The sequence below is a fragment of the Cyclopterus lumpus genome, chromosome 11 (assembly GCF_009769545.1).
Source record: "Cyclopterus lumpus isolate fCycLum1 chromosome 11, fCycLum1.pri, whole genome shotgun sequence".
Classification (NCBI taxonomy): Eukaryota; Metazoa; Chordata; class Actinopteri; order Perciformes; family Cyclopteridae; genus Cyclopterus; species Cyclopterus lumpus.
This window is the reverse complement of record NC_046976.1, coordinates 6,063,326-6,074,072: the sequence shown is the minus strand read 5'-3', so window position 1 is coordinate 6,074,072 and position 10,747 is coordinate 6,063,326. Positions and strand designations below refer to the sequence as shown.

At 41.9% G+C, this 10,747-nt stretch overlaps 2 protein-coding genes across 2 annotated transcripts; one reads left to right on the top strand and one right to left on the bottom strand.

Moving 5' to 3' along the window:
- Window positions 1-72: 72 nt before the first annotated feature.
- rps5 (ribosomal protein S5) lies at window positions 73-2,514 on the top strand. Its single transcript, XM_034545953.1, has 6 exons — window positions 73-164; window positions 952-1,055; window positions 1,269-1,478; window positions 1,861-1,989; window positions 2,125-2,223; window positions 2,403-2,514. Coding segments are annotated over exons 1-6 (612 nt in total). The 5' UTR covers window positions 73-163; the 3' UTR covers window positions 2,472-2,514.
- Window positions 2,515-3,663: 1,149 nt separating this feature from the next.
- ddah2 (dimethylarginine dimethylaminohydrolase 2) lies at window positions 3,664-8,589 on the bottom strand. Its single transcript, XM_034545081.1, has 6 exons — window positions 8,469-8,589; window positions 7,052-7,670; window positions 6,286-6,474; window positions 5,489-5,608; window positions 4,967-5,110; window positions 3,664-4,424 (listed from the first exon to the last, which is right to left on the bottom strand). Exons 2-6 carry the CDS (start codon window positions 7,349-7,351, stop codon window positions 4,305-4,307), a joined length of 873 nt encoding a protein of 290 aa, XP_034400972.1. The 5' UTR covers window positions 7,352-7,670; window positions 8,469-8,589; the 3' UTR covers window positions 3,664-4,304.
- Between the last annotated feature and the right edge of the window lie 2,158 nt (window positions 8,590-10,747).

Here is a 10,747-nt window from a genome sequence, read left to right as displayed (position 1 = left end):
ACACACCTTTAGAGTCAGAGCCATACAAAAAAGAAAAGGAATACAATTCCCTAAATGCATTGCGCCCCGGAAGAAACCCACCACCTCACCGGATATCTGCACGCGGCGCCTCGAAAAGGCCCTTTTCCGTCTCAGAGAAGTGTGGTACACAACGGCTGACACAAGTGAGTGAAAAATTCAGTTTTTGCTCGTTTTATGTGTCATGAAAAAGATTATTCTCGGGTATTTAGAATAGTCACTGGCTCAGGTTGTCTGACAGCCGGGTACAAAAAGGATAAGTTTGCCGTAATGTTGCTATATTTCCACTAAGATTTGCTCTCGAGCACAACGGCACGGAGCGTTAGCATGTGCTAGCTTGCTAGCACATGTGGATGCGGCATGTTAATCGGCGACCTCGATAGGTCTCGAACGCAGTGCTTTATTTAACTAAATGTAGCGAAAGTGTACTTACGAGAGTTGCGTGTATCAATGTAGAATACACCGTCCCTGAATACAAACATAAAATGTCACAATCTTTCAGTTTTTCTTTGCAGCTTGTCGGCTGTCAGCTAACGTTAACTTTAGAGCGGCAGGCTTCCGCTCGGGCCTTACTATGAAAGCGGCTGTTTTCACCAACGTTTTGGCATTGCATCTGATCAAGAACATTTATGTTTAGTTTTAAGATGCATGTTTTGGTATTGTATTATCTCGGTGTCTACGTGACGTGGTTTAGGTTAAGAAAACGAGCAGTGCGTTGCAATTTAGCATCGATCTCTGTCGTTGTTTTATGCTATTTTATCATATTGCCCGATATTGTTAAAATGTTCGTTAGTCAAATTGATTCAGAACAACTTAAATGCGACAACACCATAAATGGTCAATGTTTGGCTAATGTGTACACAAGGCTGTTGGTGTGATTGGCTTTGTGTATTTGGCTTGAATTGACCACCTGCTTTTTTTTCTTATCCCCAGTGACTGAGTGGGAGACTGCCCCAGCCGTGGCTGAGTCCCCGGAGATCAAACTTTTCGGCAAGTGGAGCACTGATGATGTCCAGATCAATGACATTTCTCTGCAGGTAAGCATCAAGAGGCCTCTGGAACCTTAGTTTTATTGTTTGGTGAAATAACTATTTCATGCATCATGCGAGGCCAGGTGTGCTGGAGTGCTCCCAGAGGAAATGTCTTTTCTTATTCATTGGCTGTAGTCTGTGGCCCAGACGATTACTAACTCTTCATGCAGTGCTTAAAATCTGCCTAAACAACTTTAAATCACCCCGTGTACACAACAGGATTACATTGCTGTGAAAGAGAAGTACGCCAAGTACCTGCCACACTCTGGAGGACGGTATGCCGCCAAGCGTTTCCGTAAGGCCCAGTGCCCCATTGTGGAGCGTTTGACCAACTCCATGATGATGCACGGCCGCAACAACGGCAAGAAGCTCATGACCGTGCGCATCGTCAAGCACGCCTTCGAGATCATCCACCTCCTGACTGGAGAGGTATTTACTACTAACATTCACCAAACTCACCCTTGTTTAGTGTGTACAGCAAGATTAAGGCAGACAACTTAAACTTAACGGGTGCCCGGATGGGGACAACAAGATTCTGTGCGCTAATTTTACTTCAGCAGAAAATGCTAACGAGTGCCATTAATGCAACAAAGAAAATAGACTGTTACTGTTCATGATTACAATCTGTGTCAAACAGATGTCACTGTTTGGAGGGACGTTAAACATGCAGTAGAGTATAGAGCACTACTTAAAAATATTAGTTGGCAAAACATTAAGCCGATTACCATAACTTTGTGGCAAGTTTCATTTGGTAGTCTTTGATGTCATGGATATCTTAAATGTCTTAATACTCTTCACATTTTGTTCCCAGAATCCCCTTCAGGTCCTGGTGAATGCCATCATCAACAGTGGACCCCGTGAGGACTCCACCCGTATCGGTCGTGCTGGTACCGTCAGAAGGCAGGCTGTGGATGTGTCACCACTTCGCAGAGTCAATCAGGTAACTTTTTTCTTTTAAAGTTTTGAGGTGTGACCTTTCATTCAATATGTAGCATAACGACATTACACTACCGATGGCAAGTGCTTATTCCAGAGTTAATCCTTCATTCACTAATGTGCTGCTCTCGTCTTGTAGGCCATCTGGCTGCTGTGCACAGGAGCAAGAGAAGCTGCTTTCAGGAACATCAAGACCATCGCTGAGTGCCTGGCTGATGAGCTGATCAATGCCGCAAAGGTAAGGTTATCCACTTATAGCATGACCATTTCTATTCAAAGTGCACTGTTACAGATAACTAAATCCCTTTCTGATGCTTATGTAATAATGTTAGTAGACAAAGTAAATGATCCTCCATTTACATTTTTTTGGGTGTTAAGGCATTGACGTATGCTAACTGCTAATTCTCTTCATTTCAGGGTTCATCTAACTCGTATGCCATCAAGAAGAAGGACGAGTTGGAGAGAGTTGCCAAGTCCAACCGTTAAAATGTTTGCTTTCTCACAAAACAAATAAATTTGAAGAAATTTATTTTGAAGTTGAGTCCTTATTCTTTTTATACACTTTTACACAAATTGTTTACGGCAGTGGTCGCCAACTTGTCGATCTCGGAGACGTTCCCTGTCGCTCTCCAAAATAAACTGAAAATAAATTCAGAAACGCATTGTTCCTTCTCGAACATTTTCTGAAATGTTTTCTTACGGACTTCAGAAGATCAACATCAGAAAAGATCTCTGATCTCCTGATTCATGAACGCCTGAAAATGTGTTCTTCCACAGCCGAAGTGTTCTTAGCTGTGCTCCCCCGAATGAGGGGAACGTAGTCTGCCGTGGTACTACAGGTCCTACCTCCGTGAGATCGGCTTTTCTGCTGTTGCCCTTCAAAACAAAAGCAACATTGAGCATGAATTGAGAGTAGCTGTATCACACCTCCAACCCTGTTTTAAAGAGTTGTAGTGGAAAGCCGGCTCAATGCCACTAATGCTGATAAGACATGATGGCTCACATATGTACTAATTTTGTTTTGCACAGGTTGCACCATATTGTTAGATTCAATGTAAAACTCTTATTTCCAAATATTTGAACTTGTTTAGTGTTTCACAGGTTGCACTTTATTAACTTCTACGAAGCCCAGATAAGAAAAACTTTAATGCCAAATTTGTCCCGAAAACTGCGTAAGGAGTTCAGAAAATCACCAAATCCAGGAGCCGGCTCACAGACTGGCTGTGGTTATGAGCCCAACTACAAGCTCAGACACATGATTTATGATGGGACAGCTGAACTGAACTTACATTAGTAACTGAGCATGTTGTCAGTGTTGTGTTGTAGCTTCAGTTGATAAATACAACAGTTCATATTGGTAGTTCATCCAGCCTGCTCATTGCAAATGTGTTTTTTCTTGTTCATATTGTATGCGGTTAACAAAACCTTTTTGTTGCACTGAAATTAAGTCATTTAGTGTGTTCTTGGTCACATCAATTTGAAAGCTGGACCAACGTGTTTGATTTCATTGAATTACAATGAGGCCAAATAAAATGCCTAAAGTTGTAATTCTGGACAGTGTTTTTCTCTGAACGCCTCAATAGATCTTGCCTGTCACCAAGGCAGAGGTCAGGGATCTTGGGCTTAAAAAGGTTGGTGACCACTGATTTAAGGTCTACATAATAAATTACAAGACATCTTTGTCAGTTAAATTTTTATTGGCATCTTGCTACAAATTCACATATGAACGCTAACTTATTTTTTTATAAAGGTTTATTCTTAGCAGCACACGTTAGGTGGGTGTCAGTAAAACGACAATTAAACTATTAAAATGTGTTATGACAAAAGGAAAGATGCAGTCAAAATGGGCAGGTCTGAAAGTACAAGTGAACTGTACATTTTGCCATCATGTTCATTATATGGGTATGTTAATTTTAGACTTCATCCACTTATGTGGCTTATACTAGGATCCATTATTTTTACAACTGTCGTACTGGAACACTAAATTCCAGGCTACATTGTACGGTTTTTTTCCTTCATACCTTTGAACAAATTTCAGTTTGGTCAGTTTTACCCTCTGCAGAAGCTACAGTTTAATTTAGTGGTTTCATTGATAGTGTTTGAGGAAACCAGCCTGCTTCCCCAGCAGGGGGTGCAGTTGTACCAAGAATAAGCCAAATTAAGTCGGTTAGCAGATGTTACAGTTGGATCATATTCTCATACGATATCACCGTTCCCCTTGAAATAAATAGACAAGAATTGTACATTAGAAGATGTGACGTCCCCACCCCCCACCGTGAACATGTACACGCTGTAGCACGCGAATGGTTGGAAATGAGTTCAGAAATGTGTGTGCTTTCTGTTGATGAGGAGGCAGAGTGAGGACAGAGACGCTCCCAGTTTGGATGCCTCACTGCAAGCTGTAGGCAAGAGGGTGTAGTCCTGAAGCTTCTGGAAAGCCTGCAGAGAGGAGGAAGGAAATTACTGGCGCTTCTTGATTTGCCTCTTCTTCGATTTAGAACAATAAAACACGTTTAACATTAAACTGTACCTAACCGTTGATTAAGTGATTGGAGAATGTACCGATTGTCTCATCTTAAAGTGTCACTTTTCAACAAAAAAAAAGTCACCATTTAACTGTATTCTGAAGGAAAAAATCTAAACACATAACAATTTAAGATCTCTTAACTTTTGTCCTCCCGCCTACTCATTTGAAAGGGTCAACAATGAAGGGTAGTGCCGAGTGAGTGGCTTCTCGAGACTGCAGCTTTTGGATCCATGTTTCTTTCATATCCATTTGAAGTGTCTGTCCCGGGCTCTACTTCAGTCTTTCTGCTTCTCATCAATGAGTTAATTCAAGGTCAGAAATAACTTGACAATATTAACTGACCTCAGCATAATAATGCCGTTTCTAAGGCTTTGACTAGAAGAGACAGAAGTGGCCACTGACTATATAGCAAATGCAATCATAGGTTTAAATCTAAATCCTCAGCTGTACTCACAGAGACGCTGTCGGGACATTCTTCTGCAGGCCGGTGCAGCAGGAAGTCTACTTTAGACGGACCTTTGATGTAGATGCAGTTTGCTGCTGAATCCTCTGGAACAGTGAGCACTTCATAGTGGTGATCGGTCAGCTGTTCCATCATCTGGAGGCAAACAGTGCACACTTAATAGTGCACACGCACACACACACACACACACACACACACACACACACACACACACACACACACACTGCAGCGGGCCACGCCCAGCATTACACAGACTCAAAGGGAGCATTAGTGCTATTGTTAATATGACCTCAGCCGTTAGGACATAAATCATGTGTGCAGTTCACGTTGGGACAGAGAGAAGAGAAACACACTATGTATGATAGAAAATAAGCTTGATCGTCGGCCTACGACATCATTTTGAAAAATGTAATCAGTATAGTCAAATGTTCTGTTCCTTTAAAAGCTATTTTGTATTTCTTAACTCCTCGTGCACACATACATACAACACATACTGTAAATACAAGCGCTTACCCGGAGTGTCTTCTTGGCCCCTTCACTGTTGCTGATGATGATGGTGTCTGGACCTCCCATGGAGCAGATGTTTCTCAGTCGGGCGCCACCACAGACGGGGACGGTGGATACAGCAAAGTCCTGAAAAGAAGGTTTACTTAACACGCTGTGCCTCCAAGTTTCTCTGATGCCCCCTCATCTGGTTTTTGTTTGTCAAATAATAACCTCTGTTCACGCGACTGTGTGAGTCTGAAGTTTATTGTTGAGGATCAGAGGCAGTTGCCACCTCTTGGTCTGAATAGCCCTTAAGTGTACACTGGCAAGAACAAGCCATCACTGCCACTTAGTGTTATTATTACAGTGATAAATACCTGGCTGTAGATATGAAAGAAGCACTTGAAACATTGATTTTATGAATGACAACTGAAAAGCTTGCAAAACGCTGGTGTGATATTTCAAAACACATTTCAGGCGATGTAAATAAATGGTCTGCTGGTCGTCCACTTTCATCTCACCTCCACCAGTTCATACCAGACAGAATCAACAACTCACACACATTCAACACGAGTAGATGCACATTTTGTGTGTGTGTTTTAGAAGTAGCAGAAGTGCACTTAAGAGAAGATGGAGGAATCGAGCCTGAGGGGCTCACTGTGTGGTCTCCATCATTTGGCCAATTGAACGGCCTCAATTATCACCTTTTACGGACTGTAATTCCCCAAATGCAACACAGCAAATGACTATTTGACGACGTGTCTGCTCGACTGCTTCCCAGCGATTCAGTCCCCGCTTCATCTTCTCCTCGGGGGGCCTCTTACCCTGAAAGTGTCCGCCAGTACTTCTGCCCCTCTGTGGTTGGTGTGGGACGAGATGCCGACAAAGAACTCCCTTCCTGTGAAGAGGACGTCGCTGCCCTCCAGCGTGGCCCCTCCAGTATCCCCCTCCTCGGCCCCCATCTCCACCACAGTCAGACTCAGCTCCGACACCACCCTCCTCACTGCCTCCACCTGGAGAGACGAGGAGTAAAGAGAAGAAGGAGGAAGAGAAAGCAGCACATGTACAATTTCAAGTTTCTCATTAACGAAGAAAAAATATTTGAATTGATTAATGTTTCCTTGAGTCTTAATGGTGTTTTATGGCGTTCTTTTTTTGGGGGAAATAATTCACAGACCCCTAAATTAAGGTATCCACAGAACCTCTACAAAAGAAGTAATTTCCGCCACCAAAAAAAAATGATATTGCCTTGCTAAACCAAATGTAAAAAGGTCAACAAAAACATGAGTGTCATGGTGGCGATTTGGTTTCCGTCATCTCTTGGTTTGAAAAGGTTGCGTTTTAAAGTCTACTCTCAAGTCTCAGGGGATCCCAAAAGGCAACTGAAAGCCCCAACACGGCTCTTTTGTCACTTAGTTCTATCCAAACAAGTGAAGCATCTGTTGTGGCTTCATTCTCACACCGTACTCGATATGAACCGACACAAACAGCTACTGCTTACTGCCCTTTGTCTGACAAAGCGGAGATTAAAGTGCATTGTCAGAGGATTAGGGTGCTGAACTTAAGCCATGTTCTTCTCCACGGTGTTACCTCGCTGCGTCTCTGCTGTTTGAAGGGCCTGGTGATGAGTGCCGTGTCTCCCTGGATGACTGCCACGTCCTCTATCCTCCAGCTCTCCGGCAGCTCGGGGTCGGGGGGGATCTCGATCAGCTGCAGGCCCACCTTCTGTCTCAGGGCTCCCGTCAGGCAACCAAACTGACGCTGAGCTTTGGCCAGCTCCACCGAGGTCTCCCCGTTCTCACGGCCGTCTCCCGCTGCTTTCCCAAAGGTCTCGGGGATGCCCCGCACCACGGCGTGGGTAAATCGGCCATATGGGCACATGTTTGCCATGATTGGCTGTCGGTCTATCAAAAGTGTGTGTGCGAGTGTTGGTGTTCTGCCAAGATGCCAATAGGTTTAGTAAGTTAAGAAGACAAGCAAAGAGGTAATGAAAAGGATGGGCGTTGTCAACTTCTTCAGTCTAGTCTTGAAAAAAATGAATAAATAACCAGCTGACGTGTAAATTGAGCTAATGGTGGATCAGGATGTCCACGAGGAACGCGGAGAGCATCTTCCTCCCCGTCTCTCTGCCTCTTCTTTCGTTCCAGTATTCCACCGGCTGGTCCTATACCTCGGCAGATGCTAGGAAGTGGAAGCAGAATCTGAGAGCCTGAGAAGGAGAGAGATGGGCACATTAACAAAGTCACAATTAAACAAATCCCATCTCTTGTGCATACAAATAGCTCAAGCCCACGAAAGAGGTACATCTCTAGGACATTATTAAGTATTCAAATAAAGCACAGCACTGGAGAATTGCAACAAATGTAAAACGTTGTTATTGTTAGTTTGCAAGAGGAGACATCATCGCCGGTAAACCATTCAAGGTCTGCTGATTTTTTTAAAAAGCAGCATTGTCCGAGGCGAGATTGAAAGGAAAACATTCTTCTGCAATATGCTGCAAAGCCTTTCCATGTTTGGGCAGTGGGTTGGATTTGGGACAATCGCCCTTTCATCATCCTCCCTTTACCTCGCAGCAGTCCCCCACTGCGAGGCTGCAGAAAAGGGACTTCCACACAGGATGTTTACGAAATCTGAATCATAACTTATGCAACAAGTGGTGAGCTTTGACATTATTTTTGCTGTTGTTACGATGCAGCACGAATAGATTGTTTTTAAAAGAAGACTTCCCTACAAGTTTAGGCTGTGAAGTCACAGTTAACAGTTCAAAGGTATCCTGTGAGTGCTCCAGCGGCAGTAATGAATACGGACCGCAGTCCAGAAACTACACCTCTGGAACGTGTCCGGCTGCAGGAGCGCGTGCGCCCCGCAGTCCGCTGCTGCTTCCCAAATAACGTCAACAGTTCACAGCCAGCGATGACGGCTCCGCGTCTCTCTCACGGGGAAACTATCCCGAACACTCCCAGAAGTTGCAACAAATAACGTCACAGATGTGTATTTCATATCTCACCTGATTGTATCCCCGTGTTTTCTCTCTCGTTTGAGTTAATTCCCCAAACCCGAGCCAGCAGTTCCCGTTATTCTCCCGTTGTCTTTCTCTACGGACCAACTAACTAAGCATCATGTCAAGTCAAGCTGGCGACTGGGAATATGACCATTTCAGGTCAAGCATTTCAAAATAACACGGCGACGAGGAATCCGGAGTTTTGATCTGTGTTGTGTCATCTCGTCAAAATCACACGAAATCTTTCTTCATCAAATTGCATTATGATGTATTCTAAGTCAAACACAGCCAAAAACAACGACTCGTTATACGCACTTAGGTTATATGTACTATTTTTAGGGACTATGCTCTTATTTTGTAAAGCCAAATCGCTCGGTTTCCGGTCTTCTTTGCGTATCTAAGTTGAGTTTGACCCAGCTTGATTTCGTCCAGGCACCCCCATCCCCCACACGTCCTGTCCGGATTCAATCAACGTTGATTGGAGAGTTGTATTGGCTGTCAATAATGTTGAATTTGGTTAAACGTGACAGTGAGAACAACATCCCATGCGTAACATTGATGTTGAAGTTTAGAGTAAAAATATCTATTCTTTATTCTAAGGTTAATCAGGCAAGCTTTTTTTTTTTGACATATTGAACCCTCTACTTTGTATGGCACAAAGGTGTCACAGTATTTCATTAAATAAAACTTCATAAAAAAGTAATTGTATAGTATCTCATAGAAAATGTAAACATATAGTCGGCCACAAAATGTCAGGAAAGAAGTCATAAAAAGGTCACAGTAAGGTATGCCACAAAAAAACGTCAGAGCATATTATGTCATAACAATCATAGTCATAGTATAGTATATCATACAAACAGTCATAGTATTGTGTCATACAAATAGCATAGTTTGGAATGATATACAAATGTCACTTTGGTTTGCCATAAAAAATAATGACACTGTATGGTATAACAAATATTACAGTATATTATTCCATAATAATATCTTAAACAATTTCATAGTATAGTATTCCATGAAAAATGACTGATATAGGCCTATTTCATAAAGAAATGTCACAGTACAGAAAGTCCTGAAAAAGTCACAAAAAATGCCATAGGATATGACTGAATATGCCACAACATATTAAAATACAGATCAGCATAAAAAATGTGATGGTATATGTCATAGTATAGTTGCCATAATATAGGGTGCTTACAAAATGTTATCATATAGTATTCCATGAAATAATAATCAAGTATGTCATTTAAGATGTATTTCCTTCATGAGAAGATGTCATAATATAGTCTGCCATAAAAAAAAATATAATACATAGTATAGTATACATAGTATAAAAAAGAACAAAACATGTGATAGTGTGCAGTAAAAATGTCACAGAATAGTCAGTATAAAAGCAAAATATAATTTAGATTTTTGCATACTTTGTTAAATATTAATTAAATTTTACTTCTCACTGTCCACATTTTGTTTTACTTTAAATATGTCTGTGAGAAACTTTCGCCTGTGACAACTTTGTATTTAAAATCCTAGGCTCTAGTTTTAGGATACATGTATAATTTATATTCATATTGCTTTGAGACAGTTTCGTTCTGCACTTTTGTCTCTGGGTTGAGTCAATATATTGTCTGATAGTTGTATGAAATATTTTGGTAACCACATGGTTGGGTTTTATGGCGGCGGATTCTGAAAAACCAAAACCCTTTTGAGGATTCACGCCTAATCTAATAACTGTTGCCACATAAAACCTTCTGATAGATACCCTTCCATAGTTTTGAGACATTGAATGAATGATGGATTGGAGTACTTCTGAGTTTTTCTATTACTCCTATATTCTCCCCCTAATCCTGATGCATTGTTTACATAAAGTCAGGTTGCATCTAAACACAAACGTGGACCATCTGATGTGTAATTATCCTTCTCATCCTGCAATGACCTCATCAGGTTCCCGTCGTATTTATTTGACCAGGCTGTTTTCCTCATGTTACCCTGATCTAAGTCATTACGATTATACTGTATTACCGTTTGTTTCTTGTCTGTGTGACACAACCAAAAAATATTAATCTGTCTTTTCCTGAAATGTGGGTCAAAATGATGTGAGCACAGACAGGATTAAAGAATGCCATCTGTTCACTGAGATCCTTCAGCCAGCACATGAAACATGGCCGTCAAATATAGGATCAGCACGTTTACCACATTGTCTATGAAAACCGTGTCCTTCACTCCCGACAGTGGAAGACAGCACAACCGTTTCCTCGTCGTAGAATTTAGAAAGAGGCAATACACAA

Excerpts from the sequence above, each read along its gene's own strand:
- ddah2 (XM_034545081.1), bottom strand. The coding sequence starts at position 7,351 with ATGGCAAACATGTGCCCATATGGCCGATTTACCCACGCCGTGGTGCGG. Across the intron at positions 5,609-6,285 it reads TACTGGCGGACACTTTCAGG|GACTTTGCTGTATCCACCGT; the intron begins GTAAGAGGCCCC and ends CCTTCTTTTCAG. Across the intron at positions 5,111-5,488 it reads GGGCCAAGAAGACACTCCGG|ATGATGGAACAGCTGACCGA; the intron begins GTAAGCGCTTGT and ends GTTTGCCTCCAG.
- rps5 (XM_034545953.1), top strand. Across the intron at positions 1,990-2,124 it reads CACTTCGCAGAGTCAATCAG|GCCATCTGGCTGCTGTGCAC; the intron begins GTAACTTTTTTC and ends CTCGTCTTGTAG. Across the intron at positions 2,224-2,402 it reads AGCTGATCAATGCCGCAAAG|GGTTCATCTAACTCGTATGC; the intron begins GTAAGGTTATCC and ends TCTTCATTTCAG.